Consider the following 17,116-nt stretch of genomic DNA (forward strand, 5'->3'; position numbering starts at 1 on the left):
GGAGATATGGTTGCATGCTTGCTGCTTACCTTGAAGGTACATGTACCCTTAGATAAACTAGATAGAGTAAAGAAAACCGGTCGTACCACACACTTCACAATCTCTTCTCGTCTTTTGTTATCTTGGCAAGAGACTTCACCTGTTGGCTTGCGGCAGCACCAGTCTTAGCATCACAAGCAGTCTTGGCTTACCGCGCTATGCTGATCCTCTGAGCTTCTGTCGATTCATTTCCCTTTTATACCCCAAAGCTCCCTCCGCGCGCGCTTGTCTTCCTCGCCAAGTCCGAGTACTCGTTTTCTAGACTCTCTTGTCCTGTTCAATTGCTTCTTTGAAAGCTTGTGAACCCCCAATGCAGTTTGTGCACGAGTTCTTCAGCCTTCTCCTCAAGCAGATTCATTGATTAGCCTCTCACGAGACAGTGCGGCACTACAAACTGTTCAGACACTGCTCGGGGCCTGCAGTTGGAACGAACCATACCATGGCCTCCACCGGAATCGATGTGGCAGGGTCGCGCCGCCCTCCACCCTATGATTCGCAGCGTGGAATCTTGGACGAGAAGAAGCTTGACACAAACGGTGATCCTGAAAGCCCAGAAATTGCTTCAATTACCAAGGGAGACCACACCGTTCGGAGGCTCAAGTCGCGACACATTCAGTTGATTGGTGCGATTGACTCAATTCGACTTTAAAAGATGGCACTTGGGATGCTAATGGACGGGCAGGTATTGGTGGCACAATTGGAACAGCTCTGTATGTACAAATTGGTCGTGGGTTGCTCAATGGAGGTCCCGCCAGTCTGTTCATGGCCTTTACACTCTGGTGAGTTTCCAAATTCCTAAGAGGCTATATAAACAAAACCCTGATCCATTGAAGGTGTACCTTCATTCTTGCGACCACAATGTGTAAGTGATTCCTCTGTCTTGTCAGAATCTTGCTGTTTTACTAACAAGCGTAGGCATGGCTGAAATGGTGAGTTCCTTAAAATGAAGAGAATGAGGTGGATTTCAAAGTTGTGCGACTCAATACTAAGTGCCGCGTTCCTCCAGGTGACTTACCTTCCGATCTCTTCGCCATTCATCCGGTTTGCTGGTCGTTATGTGGACGAGGCCTTTGGCTTCGCTGCAGGCTGGAATTTTTTCATTTTCGAGGCTATGCTAGTGCCTTTTGAGATCACAGCTTGCAACGTCATCATCCACTACTGGTAAGGAAAACACAAGTCATCAACTCTCGTCGTGGTTGCTGACGAGATTAATCTGACAGGAGCGATATCGTACCGGCCGGTGGAATCATTGCCATCATTATCGTTCTCTATGGGTGTGTTGTGTTATCGCTCTACTGCCTCGGAAATGTCTAACCAATCGGCACAGGCTTATTAACTTGCTTGCCGTCCACTGGTATGGCGAGTCCGAATTCTGGGCTGCGCTGGGAAAGGTGCTTCTGATCGTTGCGCTCATCATTTTCACGTTTATTACCATGCTTGGTGGTAATCCTCTGCAAGATCGATTCGGCTTTAGGTGCGTGGTTGATCTCGACCCCCGACCTAAGCCACCACACTAACCGAGTGAAGATATTGGAAGAACCCCGGCGCATTCACCGAGCTGTATTACGATGGAAGTCTTGGCCGTTTTCTTGGCTTTCTGCAGTGTCTCATTCAAGCTTCTTTTACTATTGCAGGGTCAGCCACTCCCGTCTTCCCAAGCCTTGCCAACACCACTAACACAACCACCCCAGCCCCGACTACGTCTCGATGGCCGCTGGCGAAGCCGAGAACCCACGAGTTGTGATGCCACGGGCTTTCAATGCCGTTTTCTACCGTCTCACTGCATTTTTCGTCCTTGGTTCCTTGGCTGTTGGCATCCTGGTCCCGTACAATGATGCTGAGATGTCCGAAGCCTTTAGCACCGGCAAACCAGGTGCTGCAGCCAGCCCATATGTCGTCGCCATGAATCGAATGAAGATTCGCGTTTTACCGGATATTGTGAACGCGATGGTGCTCACGGCTGCTGTTAGTAAAATTCCACTTTTCCAGCGTTTTATTTGTGTCCTGAAGACATGTATGGCGAATGCGCTGTCCAGCTCCGTTCTCAACTGCGTCTATTCCCGCTCTTCACAACTATTCAAAGGAAGCCACTGACTTCGGACGCAATAGTTCTCAGCCGGTAACAGCTACGTATACTGCGCGTCTCGTTCCCTGTATGGCATGGCGCTTGAGGGCAAAGCGCCGGCATTCTTCACCAAGTGTACCCGCAACGGAGTGCCACTTTATTGCGTGCTCGTTGTCCTGGCACTCTCTCTGCTTTCCTTCCTACAGGTTTCGAACAATGCTGCCCAAGTCCTACAGTGGTTTGTCAACCTTGTGACCGCCTCTCAGCTCATCAATTTCGCCGTTATGTGCTTCACATACATCCGGTTCCACAAGGCTCTTGCGGCTCAGGGGATGAGCCGGGACTCGCTTCCATACAAGGGCTTCCTACCGCAGCCCTTCAGTGCCTGGTATGGGCTGGTTGGAACTTTCATCATGACTTTCGTCGGTGGCTACACGGTCTTCCTACCTGGGAATTGGGATATCCCTACGTTCTTCTTTTCGTAAGCTTCGAATCCGGACCTGCAACCACTGATGCTCTGTTACTGACTATATGTGACTAGATATACCATGATCGGCGTCTGCCCTATCCTGTTTATCGGCTGGAAGATCATCAAGAAGAGCAAGTTTTATAAGCCTGCCGAGGTAGACCTTTTTAAGAACCTTGAGGAGATCGAGGAATATCAAGCCAACTACATACCATCGCCTCCCAAGTATGTTACTCCTCTCCTAACCATTTCATATTCTTTAGCCGTTTATTACTCTCCTGGTCGTCTACTAACAATGTTCTTTAGGAATTGGTTTGAGCGCACGTTAAACTTTTTGTTCGGCTAAAGAGTCCATGAATATGACAGACTTGACCAGATGATACAACACAAGACATAGTACATGGAGCGAATAAAAGTTTTTGCATGATAGATAGCAACACAGTCAAGTCATAAGTAGGAAACAATAGACTGATTTTGAATCTCTCCTGGCGTATAGAGCCTGGAAGATATGTTCCAGCAACTTGCATTTTTGGTGGCGTACGCCCATGCCATGCCCCTAAATCTAAATAGATATTCTACATTTTCACTGTACACCGTACGGCCTGTGATGGTCTAATGATAACCATTTGTCCCGTCACCCACAAGACTGTTGAGCTCTTCCCTATTCCTTCTGTACAGCTCCTGTGCCTCTCTCTCCCTACGGCTAACAAAGCCGACTTCATCTCGGAGAGCCGCCAGGCGTCTTTGGACAGCGGCTTCCTCTGAAATTGCGAGCGTCTTGAACGCACCGAGGGCATTGTTGGCCTTTTGGAGGTCAACCGCGGTCTCTCCGATCTTCTTGCGCAACATCTCGGCTCGCTGCTTGTAGCCTCCGAGATGCAGGGTGAGCTTCTTCTCCAGTTTAGCTCCTTTCTCAGCCGACTCTATGATTGAATCTTGAACCTCCTTGAAACAAGTTAGCAAATTGTCGCAGATCCAAGATTTAGGCGCTAAAACTTACGTCAAATGCTGTCTTCATAGCCGCCACTTGGTCCTCTTCATCGTCATCATCATAGCAGCCGAGGCCAAGTAGCAAGGAGTTGCTGTTGCTTCTCTCCCACGCAGCATGCACCTCATCAGGCTTCGGCTTACCCTTTGCCTCCAGCAGAATCTGCAAGTTTGCTTCTGCCAATGCATTGTCATCGATGCGTTCCAGGATAGGAGGAGCGTCAATGGGCTTTGTCCCCGAAAGCGGGTACTTCAAGGCATCGTTAAGCATCAGCAATGCTGCCTCCTGGGCAACCAGTGCTTCAGCTGGGTCGGATAGCTGGGATGCATCCTGTAATAATGCCTTCACATCGACAGCAGCCGGACGAGGCAAGTCACGCTGCATAACCTGCGTCCGCCTCTTCCGCTCAAGCAATTCCTGTGCCTCTCGGTACTCGCGCTCCCTTCGATCGCGTTCCGCAGCATCCTCCTCGCGGGTGAGACCAGAATCTGCCAGTTCAGCTTGCTCATCTGGCAGTTCAAGCTCCCACTCCGTATCCTTTGGCTTCGGAAGCGCAGCCAGACCTTGCTTCAACATATGTTTCATAGCAGTGTCGCGGACCCTGAGATCCCCGGGAGTGCCTCCAATCAGAGACATCTCATCATCTTGAGAGTTTAGCGCAAAGGTATCGCGAGGAGTGCGCAGTGGAGTTTGCCCTGGTCTTAGCGGCGTGGCACCTGGACCATTCGCTCCAGACCTGAGAGGCGTGGCCAATGGGTTCGGCGTCGCCACGACATGCTTCCGCGGAGCAACAGACTCAAAGCCAGTCGAACCAGCTCCCTCGTGAAGAGGAGTGTTTTCACCGCCCAGCAGAGATGATTGAGTCTCGGTCAGAGCTCGAATGTTCCTGATCTCATTGGCAATATGGTCCTCCTGGGCAGGAGCTTTCGGCGTCCTAATCGGCGCGCCAGTGTTGAGTGCGTTATAAGTGCTAACCAAACCCTTCGTCGCGTCGTTATCACTTTCCCTTGCCAGCATATTGGCTCGTTCTCCCATCATCCCCATCTTCACAATCTCCTCGAGCTCGCCCTCGCTGACCTGAGGAGCCGGTAGATTCAATGCTCTACGTTTGCTACTCTGTTCTGCTTCCCGTATACGTTGCATTTGACCGGCTTTGATTGCAGCCTGATAAGATGCCGAAGGAGCATCCTTGTCGTTCTTGCGTCTCTTGCGATCAGCCTCATCGTCCTGATCCCCTTTGCGCTTATTGGCAGCCAGCTGCTGCTTGCGGGGATCGAAAGCCGCGCGCTGCAGCTCATTGCGAGTCATCTCCTCGTTCGTGTCGTAGAAACCTGGAGCTGCCTTCTTTTCGAATGGAATATCGGCATTGTAATCCATCTGACCTGCCTTGCGAGTGACAACCTTGATGTTGATACCAGCTGTCTTCAGCTCCCTCCGCTTTTGCAGGGCTGCCAGACGGCGTGACTCCTCCTGTTGTCGCTCACGAGCCTTTCGCTTCGCCTTTTTGCCCTGTGTATTGGCCAGACGCGCACGAGCCTCGCTCAACATCTCCTTCTCGTCCTCGTCAAGGTCGATGGTATCCGGTCGCGCGGGCTTCGTCTCCGGGTCTGGGTCGACCTCGCCAGGCCGTAGACGACGAACATCATCGGCTGATGGAGCTTGTGTCTCGCCTCCTTCAGGTCCCATCAGACTGAGGCCGCCCGCCTCCTTCTGCTCGGCCTCATCGAGGAGCTTCTGGTATCGTTCGAGGCATTGATTCGCGGTGCGACCGACAAGAGGGGCGATGGTGCGCCATTGCGTTGGCATCAACTTTGCCAGATGCAGCAGTTTCTCGTCCTCCTCCTTGCTCCACTCGATCTTCTTGATGCTAGGGTCGAGCCATTCGTTCCATCGCGCCTTGCACTGCTTGGGTGTTTTACGAGCCAGCAGCGACGACACGCGCGCCCACTGGTTCAGGCCATATTTGGAGACTGAGGCCTTGAGGATCTCATCCTCGATGTTTGTCCACACTCCACCCTTGACGACAGGCATTTTGACCGAGTCGCGAGATCAAAGGAGGGTGTGAGTGGTGTTTTGCGACGTGCTGGATGAAATTAGCCTTGAGGCAGTCGTCAAAATTTAGCTATGTGATTGCAAGGCAAGATTTCCCTGGATGCAAAGCGGGTGGGGCCGGCTGTGGTGCCTGGCCAATGGATAAGCTGCCGCAACTCTCAGCCTTGCTGTGTTATCGATGCACTGAAAACACCCTGCCCTGAGTGCCTAGAGAGCTGCAGCTCACTTCCCAAAGGGCAGGTCTGCACATTGTAGCCTGAGCACAGCACGCCTCGTGGTTGAATCGCTTGAAAGCACTTCGGACGAAATAATCGGAATTGTTGATTGTCAGAATAGAAAAGATGGCTACCGAAGGCGAAGTCCCCAGGAGGGATACTCCCACTCCCTCCTCCCTTCCTCAGAAGCGAGTCCTCGAAGACGACCACGTTCCCGCAGTGTCCTCGCCGCTCAATCCCGACACCAAACCCACAAAACCTCAATCGCAAGACGACAGTACAGCAATGGCACGTGAGAAGAGGACGAAGAAGGAGTCGCTCAAGAAGCGCGAGTCGAAAGGCGCCCCGACGGGGGGAGACAGCGCCAGGGCAACTCCCGACCCAAAGCAGCTCTTGAAGCCGACGAATGCGCCGCCAGCGGAAGTGTCGCCGGCGCGGTACAAGCTTCCACCTCCGAAACCTGGCGATTTCGAGGTAGCGAAAGGGCCTATTTTCACCACTCACCATGACGTACAGGGTCCTGAAGGGGAGACTATCGAATTCTTCGAGACAACCGAGCAGTGAGTGTGCCTCTTTTGCCATTTCCAAGTCTATTACTGACTATATTCAGTGTCTACAACAAGAAGAACTTTGTCTACACACACTGCATAGCAGATCCCGCCTTTCCGTCCTCCTTCTTCTACCGCCTTACCGAACCCGAGCCTCATGGGCCTCACATGAGCTTTGAAGATGCCGCAACGCACATGTTTTTCGACAGGTCCGGCACTCACATCACGACGGACAAGGGATTCAGAATGGCGAGAGCGAATGTGGCGGTGAGGGAAGGCCGTTGGTACTGGGAGTGCAAAATCACGCGAGGTACCTTGAAGGAGAAGCCCGCCGCGGGACAGCCTGAGTCGCACGGCCATGTGCGCGTGGGCTTTGCCCGGAGAGAGGCTTCACTAGATGCTCCTGTGGGGTTTGATGCCTATAGCTACGGCATTCGTGACGTACAAGGGCAGAAAGTGCACATGTCACGGCCAAAGGACTTTTTTCCTCCGGGAGAGGACATCAAGGAGGGCGATGTTATAGGTCTGGAAATTCAGCTGCCTTCTGAGCATCTACACCGAAAGGTGGTACAGGGGTATTACAACCCTGCTGTTGACCTGGCGGACGATGAACCCGAACCATCAGCGGAAGCCCCCAACATTGTTCGCGACCGGATACCAATTCGATTCAAAGCACATATCTATTTCGAAAAGTTCGATTACCACACTACTAAGGAGCTGGACGACTTGATGAATCCATCTCCCATGTCCACCTCGGGAGCAGGCACAGGGAACTCGGAAGGCCCCAATCCGAACCACCCTTCTCCGTGTATGCGAACATTACCGAACTCTTGGATCAAGGTCTATAAGAATGGTGTGTCAATGGGGACTGCTTTCACAAATCTTCTCGCATTCCTACCACCCGCCTCAAAACCAGCACCGCAGCAAGACGCCCGTGAGGGCCTCGACGACGGAATGCTAGGTTACTATCCCGCTGTAAGCACATTCAGGGGCGGAGCAGCAGAGGTGAACTTCGGGCCAAAGTTTTGGTACCCGCCTCCAGGATATGAAGGGGTCGAAGAGGACACCGTCATGGAAGGTCAGGAGAAAGCTATCAATGGCGGCGGACCAAACCCTGAAAAGGGCCAGCCTCGCCCCGTGGCCGAGCGCTATGACGAGCAGATCGTGGAGGATGTCGTGTACGATATTATTGATGAAGCCGACTTCTGGATGAAGGACGGTGGTAGAGTCATCGACCGGACACGCCAGAATGAGAAGGTGGAGGCTGTTGGAATGACAGCCGGTCGCGAAGAGATAAAGGAGCTGGTGCAAGACGATTGAAGACAATGAACGATAGCCATTGTAGAAATCCAGGGGAGCATACTGCTATGCTATCAAGGGACGGAACCTTTCTGGAACTGAAAACGATACCCATGAACGGAGCAGGGTGTTTGGGATTGATGTATAAAAATGATGTTACTTTGGCTTAAGCTAAACTACCACGTCCAATGTTAAGACGAAGCAAAACTAAAAAAAAAATTTGGGCCAAATGTGCTTCCGAGACTGTCCCAAGGTATCAATACGCCACGCCGCGCCATTCCATCGTAACCGTTAACATTCATACGCTCAGTCGTTCCCATCGTGTCGTTTGTAAGGCATTACTATTTCGGAACCGTAGCAGGGCTTTTACTCCCAGGTGCATTGGCTCCGATCGGAGGAGGAGGTAAATCTAGACCTGAAGCTGGTGCAGGGCTAGGAGATTGGACTTGAATCGATGGGTTTACCGGTTCAGTGGCCGGTGCTGGGAGTGTCGGATCATCGGGGAGTTCCTCAACGCGATCACTTCCGTCGATAGGATTCTCTTTGTCGGCCTTTTCCAGACGGACCTCGCGTCCCCGCTTGTGGCAGTACCAGAGGACGAACATCAGGACTAGATTTGGTTCATTAATATTGTTTCGTGACGCTGAGAATGAGGATTACTTACTGAATAGGGCTATGCTCCAGATGACATTGGTGCCCATAAATGCTGGCCATCTGGCTTTCAAGGCATTCATGATACCCTTCAACAACCCCACAATAGCACTCGGCTTTGTGACCAGCTCCTGCAGGTTCTTTGGCGTCAGGAACTTCTTGGCTGCTCCCTTCAATCCTCCAGTTGATGCTTCTGCTGCCGATAGACCTTGCGCCTCGGCAGCAACAGCCAAAAGCTCGGGAGCCAATGTGGTGGTGAGCTTGTTAGGCAGTTGTGTCACGAGCTTCTTCATTGACTTAGGGAGTTTCTCGTAGTTCCTTGCCAGTGTGCCGTCGTGGTCCTCGAACAAGCTTTGCAAGTCCTTGGCAGCAGTGGGCACACCGTTAACCAAATCCTTGAGGATGAGAGTGAATTTGGCCAGCATATCTGAAGACTCCTCAGACAAGGAGAAAGTCTTGTTGTTTTTCGCTGCTAGGTTGAGGTCGTCGAGCAGGCGCGAGATATCTTTCTGCTCCTTTTCGGCTTCGCGCTCCGGGACAACGAGGCTGCTAGGTTCCGGCGCATCTTCCAGTTTCTTGTTCTTGCGCATGAAGAATGGGAAGCGGTTCGCTTTCTTGTCCGCCTTCTTCTCAGCCTCTTTAGCCACTGCTTTCCCCTTGCCTTTCACGTCTTGCTGTTGCGACTGGAAGGACTCTGCATCGCTGTCTAAAGAGATATCGGGTGTCATTACGCGCGGTGGCAACGGCGGTCGGTTGCCATCCTCGTCGGTGTATTCCTCAGGAGACGTGAGGCGTTCGAAGAAACGCTCGTCATCGTCAGTGAGCACAGGCGCAAGGGACTCAGCATCTTCCTTTGGCGAAGAGACTGTGATGCTGAGTGCACCTTCTTCTGGTTTTGTCTCCAAGTTGTCCTTCCCAAACTTCAGCTTCTCGTCGCGAGTCTTCTTGAACTTCTTGTAGCTGAAATACTCGAGCATCTTGGCGGTGGTAGATTTCCGGTACGGTTAAGAGAGGAAATGCCCAAAGTCAGGGTTAAAGAATCAAAAGCGGTCGAAAATATTTCGCTGCGTTCTCTGTTTGTGCTGCATCATCGGTTTTCTTTATCTGCATGTGTTATTGGATCACAGCGAATAGCAGCACGAAGTAGCTTCCTTGTTCTCTCGTGTCGCATGGATCATTTGGGAGGGAGCTAACGCCACACATGACGTAGGCAGGTATCAATGACCGCCTGAGACGCTTCGGCGCTCCACTAGAAAACGGCTATTATAGGGGGAAGGCGTGTCGGCTGCTATTGGACCATGTCAGCGCTACAACAGATGGAATATAGAATATGGCACACTTTGCGATGATGCAGTATTACATATAGCATTGTTTCAATTGCCATTGACTAGCAAAGGGTATCATCTATCATTCCAGCCCATTTTCCGTACCTAAGATAAGCGTTGTTTTCGTGCTCATTCATATCATGCCTGACCATCCATGTCCTCGTCCGCTTCGTCCACGCCGTCTTGATCGTCGTCTTCGTCATCCTGCTGCATGATTGAATCGGCAAGATCACTTCTTCTGCCGCTACCTCGGCGCCGACCCCTCTGGAAAGCTTCTGTCTCTGTGACGGCCCGCTCTCCGACAAAATGCTTGCTAGTCCAAGGCCGCTCGCATCGTGGGCACTTTTTATCTCGTCTGGTACGCCAATACGCATTCTCGCAGATATCATGCAATCTCGTGTTGCAGTCCCTCTCTGCGCACCGCTGGCCCACTGTGACAATCTCTTTGCATGCTTCGCAGAACTTGATCCGCTGCCATTCATCATCGCCTGCATCAGGATCATTGTATGAAGCCATCAGCCATGACCATAGCTCCATGAGAGCTCTGGGGCTGAGGCTGTAGAATCCCTCCCGGCTCTTTTCCAGCCATCCTTCATCCACAAGACTGACCAGCAGGGCCTCAACCTCACTATGCTTGAGGCCCTTGTCTGAAGATGTTTGCGAGGCTTCTCCATCCCCATTCTGCTGGGGATTCCGCACCGGTCGTGCGAGCTTTCGCGCCTGCGGAGCAGTCACCGCCATGACCTCCATTCTCCGCGAGTTGTATGTCTCGAACATGGCATCTAGAAGCCTCTTGATGAATGAGATCTCATCCGGAGTATGCGACGTCGCTAACTGTGTCGAAGGGTCGCTATGGGCGTTGATAAGCGCCCAGAGGCGCTCCTTCTTGACTTGATGCATCGTGCTTCGGACGTCGAAATCCAGGGGCGACACAGCCTCGCGGGCCATGGCGATGTATCCTTCGAAGTCTTCTCGCTCGACGGAATCGGGATCGACCCTCTCGCCACCTCGTTGCGCACTGACGATAGCGGCCAGGATGCGCTGCGCTTCAGGGAACGTGAGGGTGCCTCGCGCCATAAACGCTTGCACGAAGGCACGGTTGCTATCATCGTAGCCTTCGGGCAGCGGTGGCTCCCAGTCCATGGTTGACATGCAGGCGTATCCTCCTGGCGGACGGTATTATTTTAACCAGTTTTGCTATCCTAGATTGCAAAAGTGTTGTGGGTGAGGTCGTCATGCACCATGTCTCTGGACGATGTAGGCAGAAACTGGCGTAAAGTGAAACGCGTCTTTGAGATTCTGAAGACGCGTTTAGTACCTACCTAGTAGGTGGAATGGCGGGGTTGTTGGAGGGTCAGGTGCTAATAGGGCTAATGGGATAGCGCAATGTGGTTGTGCTAGGACCCCTAAGGCAGGCTCAATAGTGCTGTACGACGTCGCCCCACCGTTCCAGTAAGCCCCAAGGCATCAGTCACATCTCCAGGCGACATCGTCCAGGTAAGCTAGAATATATTTCACTCGAGGCGACGAGATATCTAGAAAGCTAATACGTCCTCTCAGCGTCCTGACTCTAGCCTTTAGAAGTGTACATTACTATTGTCCAGCGTCTTTATCACAAGAGCAAAGCTCGATGTATTGAAGATGAGCCTCAATGGTAAAGTTTCACTTATACACCTCACCGCTAGAAGACACAATGGGCTTGACACGGCCACAATCGGGCAAAACGGCAAGCTTTCTCGTAAGTTTATCACATTACAAGTTTACAATGCCGCTATGTCATGCCCTTCCGGTAATAGTTGCGGCTAAGCTGCCCATGAACGCAAGACTGGGCGCGATCTCAGGCTTCCTATGGTGCGAGACTAAGACAGGCTTCAGGGATCAAGGTAGTTCCATGGTCTCATACCGCCTCATCTTACGGCATGGGTTTATCTCAAGTTTCAGTCATTTTCAAAGAAAGAACTTTCATCCGCTCCTGAACAGACAACTTTCTAAAGCTATTGTCACCTACTCCATTGTGGTCCTTTCTTAGTGGAAAGTTAACAAAGACGTTGTCCGAGACATGCGTCAGGGGCGAAGACAACTAGTTTCTTCCTCCGCAGGGATACGCTCTCACGTACAAAAGCCTGAGTGCACTTAAATAGCGAGTCCGCCCACCATGAGCAATCTGAGGCTTCATTCAAGTTAAAAGTCATCGATTCGGAGGAACCAAGCACCGCGGAACGATGTGCGAGGGCGAAATCACTAAACTTCTTTGCAGGCATTGTCTTGTCCACATCACCAAGCCCTGCGGCAAGGGATGCGCCATGCCTACCGGCACAACTACAGAGCTGCGAGATACATGTGCGCAATGCCATCCATCCCACCGTATCTCGCGCATCAACATCGAGTTCGACCTGTTGAGAGAGCAGGCGTTGGCGAGATACCGCGTCTCGGCGTCCGAGAACCAGACCGTTGTCGCCGCCGAGATCCAGAGGCTTCTGACCAAATATGAACTGCAGAGGATGGAAGAGATCAGAAAGGCAACCATCCGCGGTGTGTCTGATGAGGTCTTGTGGCCGGGCAAGGAGGATGACGAGGTATGTTAAGCCAATGCAGTTAATTACATGCTCCATGATCTAATAACAATGCTCACAAACTTGAATCGTAACAGCTTGACCAATGCTACCAAGGCCCCGTGAATCCCTGTTTAGCACCTCCTGGGTACTCCAATGGTGGCATATTTCTTGCCAGCTCCATCACCCCAGGCAAGATCAGCTTCTTCTCCGGAGCTTGACCATGTGCAGCATCATGCTTGCCCAGTGCTGGGGCATTCCCTACGACTTGCGATTCCTTCTTCGCCTTGGCGAACTCTCGCATGCGCGTCTGTGCCAGCTTGCCTGATCTGCGCTTGTCCGTGGCACACCGCAGCAAAGGCAGCTGGACGATGGCGGAGAAGACCTCGACGACCCTGTGGCGTGGTACGCTGTGCCGTTCAGCAACCTCGTCGAAGGGGAAGACCTCTTCGCAGGTCTCGGCGACATCAACGATAAGATTCGGCGGCGGCTTGCGCTTTGATGCTGCAGGAGCTCGAGCCTTACCAGCAGGCGAAGACGTTGTCATGGACTTCTTTGCAGGTCCGGGATTTTGATGCTTGGTTGCCTGAGTGTTTTGCAGGTTGTGTACTGGAGTATATTGGACTGCAGGTGCCATCATAGAATTTGCGCCAGGCATGTTCGTTGCCTGCGCCAGTACGCCGCCCATAATGTACGGAGAAACCGGTCTCAGGGCCCCATTGACAGGTGCTACGCCATTCGCGTACATCATGCCCATCGGTGAGTTGAGGTATTGGAAGCTCATCTGTGAGGCAGGACCCGGTACGTTACCGGAGCCTGGACCCATAAGAGTTGGCTGATGTGAAGAGTGAAGATGGAAGTGATGTTCAGCTGTGGTCGTGGCCGGCGAATCCATATTGAGTCCCTTTCCGTTGGCCTGGTTGATCATGGCTTGTTGGCGGAGCTTGGCGCATATTAAGCAAGGTAGCTTAGGTTTGTGCGGCCCCTGAGACTGAAGAGGGATCTCCTTTCTTGCTTCGGAAGTTGCTGGTCCCTTGAGCGCCACAGGTGCAGGAGTCTCAGGAGTCTCAGATTTGGCATCATTAAGAGGGGCGGGCGGAGTTTTCTCCTTTTCCTCCCGCGGACTTGTCTCCCTGGGTGGTATGGACTGGATATCCTGGCTCATTTGAGGCTGCTGAACATTGCTCGTGCTGGGATCAGTCAGGCTTGTTTGACTGAGACAGAATTGACTTGATGACATTGGAGATGGTAGGGTCATCGGGTAATCAGATGGTGGTCCCAGGGCTTGTGCGTCTGGCTGCAGGTGCGAAGGTGGGTTGAGCATTCTGTGATTGAGTGCAGCCTCGGGTGTCATCAAAGCTGGCTGTGGTACCCAATTCGCCAGTTCCCAAATATTTCCAAGGCCTTCGAAGTCTGCTGGGTTGAAAAGATCTGGAAATGATATAATATCCATGGTCTGCTGCATTGGGATATTTGCCGAGTATGAACCGCTTGCTTCGAGCGGTAACTGCTTCGGAGAGAGGACTGGCGAGTTGTGAGGAGGTAGGGTTGTTGCCGGATATTGTGCTTGCGGAAAAGTGAAGCACTCCATGCCAGGAGTTAAGGTGCCTTGGGTAACGATAGCTGGTGTCATAGGCGCCTCGCTTGAAGGAATTGAAGGCCTCTCATGGTTGCTAGGAGCTGATGCATCATGGATCTGATCCATCACTGGATCCTTGTGGCCTTTTACTTCGGTAGTATCAGGCTGTTGAGATGCTGCAGGCTTTGGGCCATTCGGGAGACTCGTTCGTCGTTTCTTCACTGGTTTTGAAGACACAAATTGAACCTCCTCTTCAGGAGCCGATCTCTTCGAAGCTGGAGTATCAGTGTTACTCGGGGATTGAGTGCTATGGGACGGGCTTGTTCTGCTTGCAGAAGCCATAATGTATCGAAATACCTGGCTGAAATCGAGAAATTAAATGCACATTGAAGATGCCAAATGCAGAGATGCCTGTTGAGGATGATTCTATATTTGTAGAATGCCCTGGAGAAGAACACATAGATTCAACACGTGTAATGATACCTGGATCAAGGCATCAGTTTTTCTGGGATGATAATAACACACTTGCTCTCTGAAGTGTCCCTCAACCTCACAACAATACAGCACCTTCTGGCTTGAAGAGCGTTATTGGATGTGAGTACTGTTACTCAAGTCTTGAGGTGATCATTATCAAGTTGAGTATGAGGGTTTCTAGACAATGGGATAGGCATCGATACTAAGTAGAGTGTTTGATGAGAAATCATCGCCCTGTTCACTGGAGTAGCTGATGGTTGCATTGGCCACAAAGAATATTGCGGAAGATGAAAGCCTAGCGATCTTCACCATTTGTCATTACAACATAACCCAGTCACAATCAAGATGTGGTCATCAAACAGTATGCAAGAGCTATGAGACAACATTACACATCCTAGTAATAATTAGTTCTACTTCTTTGGCTTGGAAGCAGGCTTCCCTACACTGCACATAGGTTTTGCTGAGAACTTGTTTGGATAAGCCCCTTGCTTTGTTGATTGTGCTTTAGCTAGCCTGTATTACAGCCCAAATAAGCAGTGTACCTGCAAAGGTGTAAAGCTCCATGCTCAACATAAGTTAAGACTGGACTTTCTTAGGCATATCAAAATAATCAGCAAACTAGACTTTAGAGCTTTTCTACAAAAGTTAATCAATGAGGCCTATAAAGGTCATGTCATCTGGTCAAGCATTCATATCTAGAACCTTGAGGCAAGAGCCCTAGGGTCACTTGTAAAGCAGTTGCAGCCCATATACTAGTATGTTATTGACAATTGTGGCTATAACCAGCAACGATTGAAATCTAGGCTTGTAAGTCTTCAAAGCAATGACTTTGAAATTCTTAATATACAAAAGAGCAAGTTCTAAAGAAATCGAGTATGTGATATGCAATCGGAGCCACACAAGCACAAGAAAGCCTCTCAGGTGTTATATGGGGTGTTAGATGGCTGGCAATGAGGGTGAAGCTTGATGGAGCCTGGTGCAGAAGCTTGGGCCACAATCTGCACAAGGCTGTCCAAAACCCAGGCCCCACTCATGGAGCCCCACACTCCACCCACACAAAAACGCCACAGAACGCCACATGTGGCGTTTTCCCCTTCATCTTTCAACCTTACCACGTGATCTAGCACCGCCACAATGTGCTTTTGCTATCGCTTTCTTTGTTGTGGCGCCAGTGAGGCCCAGCAGGAGAGCTCCCTGGAGCTTCACCCTGCTGGCCCCGCAAGCCCTGGGACTCCAGGTCCTCAGCGAGTCCCAACGCTGCCGCTACCCCTCCAATATCACCTTCGACAACCCACCCCACCTCCTTGCCCGGGCCCTCCACCTACCCGACCTCTTCCAGCTCTTCCGATCGAGCATCGAGCTGAGCAGTCAGGATCTTCCAAGGGTCCTCTATTCTGCAAGATCCGTGGCCTCCCGCGCTGCCGTGCTTACAGTGATCTACGCGCCCGGTTTCTGGTCGGCGGTTCAAGCTCCAGCAGCACGCATTCAACGGTCGACGGAATCATCTCGGCCTACGACAATATGGAGGTCACCCACAACGAGCTCCTGTCGAGCGTGAAGAGCTCTGACTTGAGCCTGAAGGCTCAGCTCCATCCTCTGGTTCTGATGGACATCTCAAATCACATTACCAGTCACACACAGCGCAAGCAGCAAGGACCCATCGTAGGCTGCATCATCGGACAGCAGAATGGCCGCGAGATCACCTTGGAGTTCATCTTCGAGGCGCACGCTACTCCTGCTGAGAATGGTGACCTGATCATCCCTGGAGAGTGGCTGGCGACGCGTCTGGAGCAGAGTAAGTGAAATCTGAAGAAAACGTCATCTGAGAGAAATCTGAGTGGCTAACAACCCTCAAGTGAAGCTCGTCCACAAAGATCTTGACCTTGTTGGTTGGTACACTCTAATGCCCCAGACTGGCCCTCGACCCAACATCCTACCGATTCATCACCAGATCCTGAGCTACAATGAGTCTGCGGTTGTCCTCGGCCTGCACACCGATGCTCTCGTGAACCAGGCCAAGGATACTGCTGGTGGAAAGATTCCTGTCACGGTCTACGAGTCTTACTACGAGGTCGATGACGCAAGCAAGATCACGTCTAATAGTGGCGAAGACAAGGAGATGAAAGACGGCGATGCTACCTTGAAGTTGAAGTTCCGAGTTATCCCTCACAGCTTCACCACAGACGAGGCTGAGATGATCAGCATGGACTACATCGCTGGTGGTGCTGGAAACGCTGCTTCCGCTGAGGTCAAGGAGCCGAAGACAGCCTCGGGTCAGGTGGATGTGAAGGGAAAGCGACGGGCCGCTCCCCAGGACGCTGAGACCTTTCCTACCCCCGAGAACGTCGTGCTTTCCAAGGAGGATGAGGAGGCTGTGGCTGCCTTGACCGGCAAGATGAACGCCACCAAGATGATGAAGTCGCGTGTCGATCTAGCCGCAAGCTATCTCGAGCAGCTCCCTCCCTCAGTGCTCCGCGGCGAGGGTGTTGCAACTGCGGGCGAGGCAAGCGGCCAGCATACCACACCTTCCCACACCATCTTACGACAGGTGCAGTCGATGACTGACCGCCTGAAGCTTCTGGAGCCGTCTGACCTAGAGCAATTCAACCGAGAGATGATGAGCGAGGCGAATGACGTTCGATCCATCGCCATGCTGGACGAGATGGCGACCGCCATCAGCGACATGCGAGACGTCGGCAAGAAGCACCATATCGTGGAGAGTGCGAAGAACCAAAACCGTCGTATGGCGACTGAGTTTGGCTCAGCAGGTGGAAGCTCTGGCTTTAACCTGCCAGGCGCTGGCGACCTCCTTTAGGCGCAAGGCTGGGCTTTCTCTTTCGTGCGATTGCGGAGACATGGCGTT

At 51.9% G+C, this 17,116-nt stretch overlaps 8 protein-coding genes across 8 annotated transcripts; 4 read left to right on the top strand and 4 right to left on the bottom strand.

The window, feature by feature from the left end:
• Positions 1–897: 897 nt before the first annotated feature.
• Positions 898–2,916, top strand: UCRPA7_1345 (putative amino acid permease protein; the record flags this gene model as incomplete). Its single annotated transcript, XM_007913926.1, has 9 exons — positions 898–901; positions 955–968; positions 1,046–1,200; positions 1,260–1,313; positions 1,367–1,513; positions 1,731–2,004; positions 2,149–2,585; positions 2,646–2,795; positions 2,877–2,916. The coding sequence occupies 9 exons, from the start codon at positions 898–900 to the stop codon at positions 2,914–2,916; spliced, it is 1,275 nt and encodes a 424-aa protein (XP_007912117.1).
• Positions 2,917–3,182: 266 nt separating this feature from the next.
• Positions 3,183–5,589, bottom strand: UCRPA7_1346 (putative pre-mrna-splicing factor cef-1 protein; the record flags this gene model as incomplete). Its single annotated transcript, XM_007913927.1, has 2 exons — positions 3,183–3,515; positions 3,571–5,589. 2 exons carry the CDS (start codon positions 5,587–5,589, stop codon positions 3,183–3,185), a joined length of 2,352 nt encoding a protein of 783 aa, XP_007912118.1.
• Positions 5,590–6,110: 521 nt separating this feature from the next.
• UCRPA7_1347 (putative compass complex protein) lies at positions 6,111–7,693 on the top strand (the record flags this gene model as incomplete). Its single annotated transcript, XM_007913928.1, has 2 exons — positions 6,111–6,385; positions 6,436–7,693. 2 exons carry the CDS (start codon positions 6,111–6,113, stop codon positions 7,691–7,693), a joined length of 1,533 nt encoding a protein of 510 aa, XP_007912119.1.
• Positions 7,694–8,010: 317 nt separating this feature from the next.
• On the bottom strand, positions 8,011–9,300 carry UCRPA7_1348 (putative ring-like domain-containing protein; the record flags this gene model as incomplete). The annotated part of the gene is made up of 3 exons (XM_007913929.1): positions 8,011–8,013; positions 8,137–8,282; positions 8,337–9,300. 3 exons carry the CDS (start codon positions 9,298–9,300, stop codon positions 8,011–8,013), a joined length of 1,113 nt encoding a protein of 370 aa, XP_007912120.1.
• Positions 9,301–9,786: 486 nt separating this feature from the next.
• Positions 9,787–10,791, bottom strand: UCRPA7_1349 (putative dna repair protein; the record flags this gene model as incomplete). The annotated part of the gene is made up of 1 exon (XM_007913930.1): positions 9,787–10,791. One exon carries the CDS (start codon positions 10,789–10,791, stop codon positions 9,787–9,789), a length of 1,005 nt encoding a protein of 334 aa, XP_007912121.1.
• Positions 10,792–11,870: 1,079 nt separating this feature from the next.
• UCRPA7_1350 (hypothetical protein) lies at positions 11,871–12,233 on the top strand (the record flags this gene model as incomplete). The annotated part of the gene is made up of 1 exon (XM_007913931.1): positions 11,871–12,233. One exon carries the CDS (start codon positions 11,871–11,873, stop codon positions 12,231–12,233), a length of 363 nt encoding a protein of 120 aa, XP_007912122.1.
• A 76-nt stretch (positions 12,234–12,309) lies between these two features.
• UCRPA7_1351 (hypothetical protein) lies at positions 12,310–13,026 on the bottom strand (the record flags this gene model as incomplete). The annotated part of the gene is made up of 1 exon (XM_007913932.1): positions 12,310–13,026. One exon carries the CDS (start codon positions 13,024–13,026, stop codon positions 12,310–12,312), a length of 717 nt encoding a protein of 238 aa, XP_007912123.1.
• A 2,748-nt stretch (positions 13,027–15,774) lies between these two features.
• On the top strand, positions 15,775–17,068 carry UCRPA7_1352 (putative cop9 signalosome subunit 6 protein; the record flags this gene model as incomplete). The annotated part of the gene is made up of 2 exons (XM_007913933.1): positions 15,775–16,048; positions 16,110–17,068. The coding sequence occupies 2 exons, from the start codon at positions 15,775–15,777 to the stop codon at positions 17,066–17,068; spliced, it is 1,233 nt and encodes a 410-aa protein (XP_007912124.1).
• Positions 17,069–17,116: the final 48 nt, after the last annotated feature.

This window comes from Phaeoacremonium minimum (genome assembly GCF_000392275.1).
Source record: "Phaeoacremonium minimum UCRPA7 unplaced genomic scaffold PA7_03_scaffold_84, whole genome shotgun sequence".
Lineage (NCBI taxonomy): Eukaryota > Fungi > Ascomycota > Sordariomycetes > Togniniales > Togniniaceae > Phaeoacremonium > Phaeoacremonium minimum.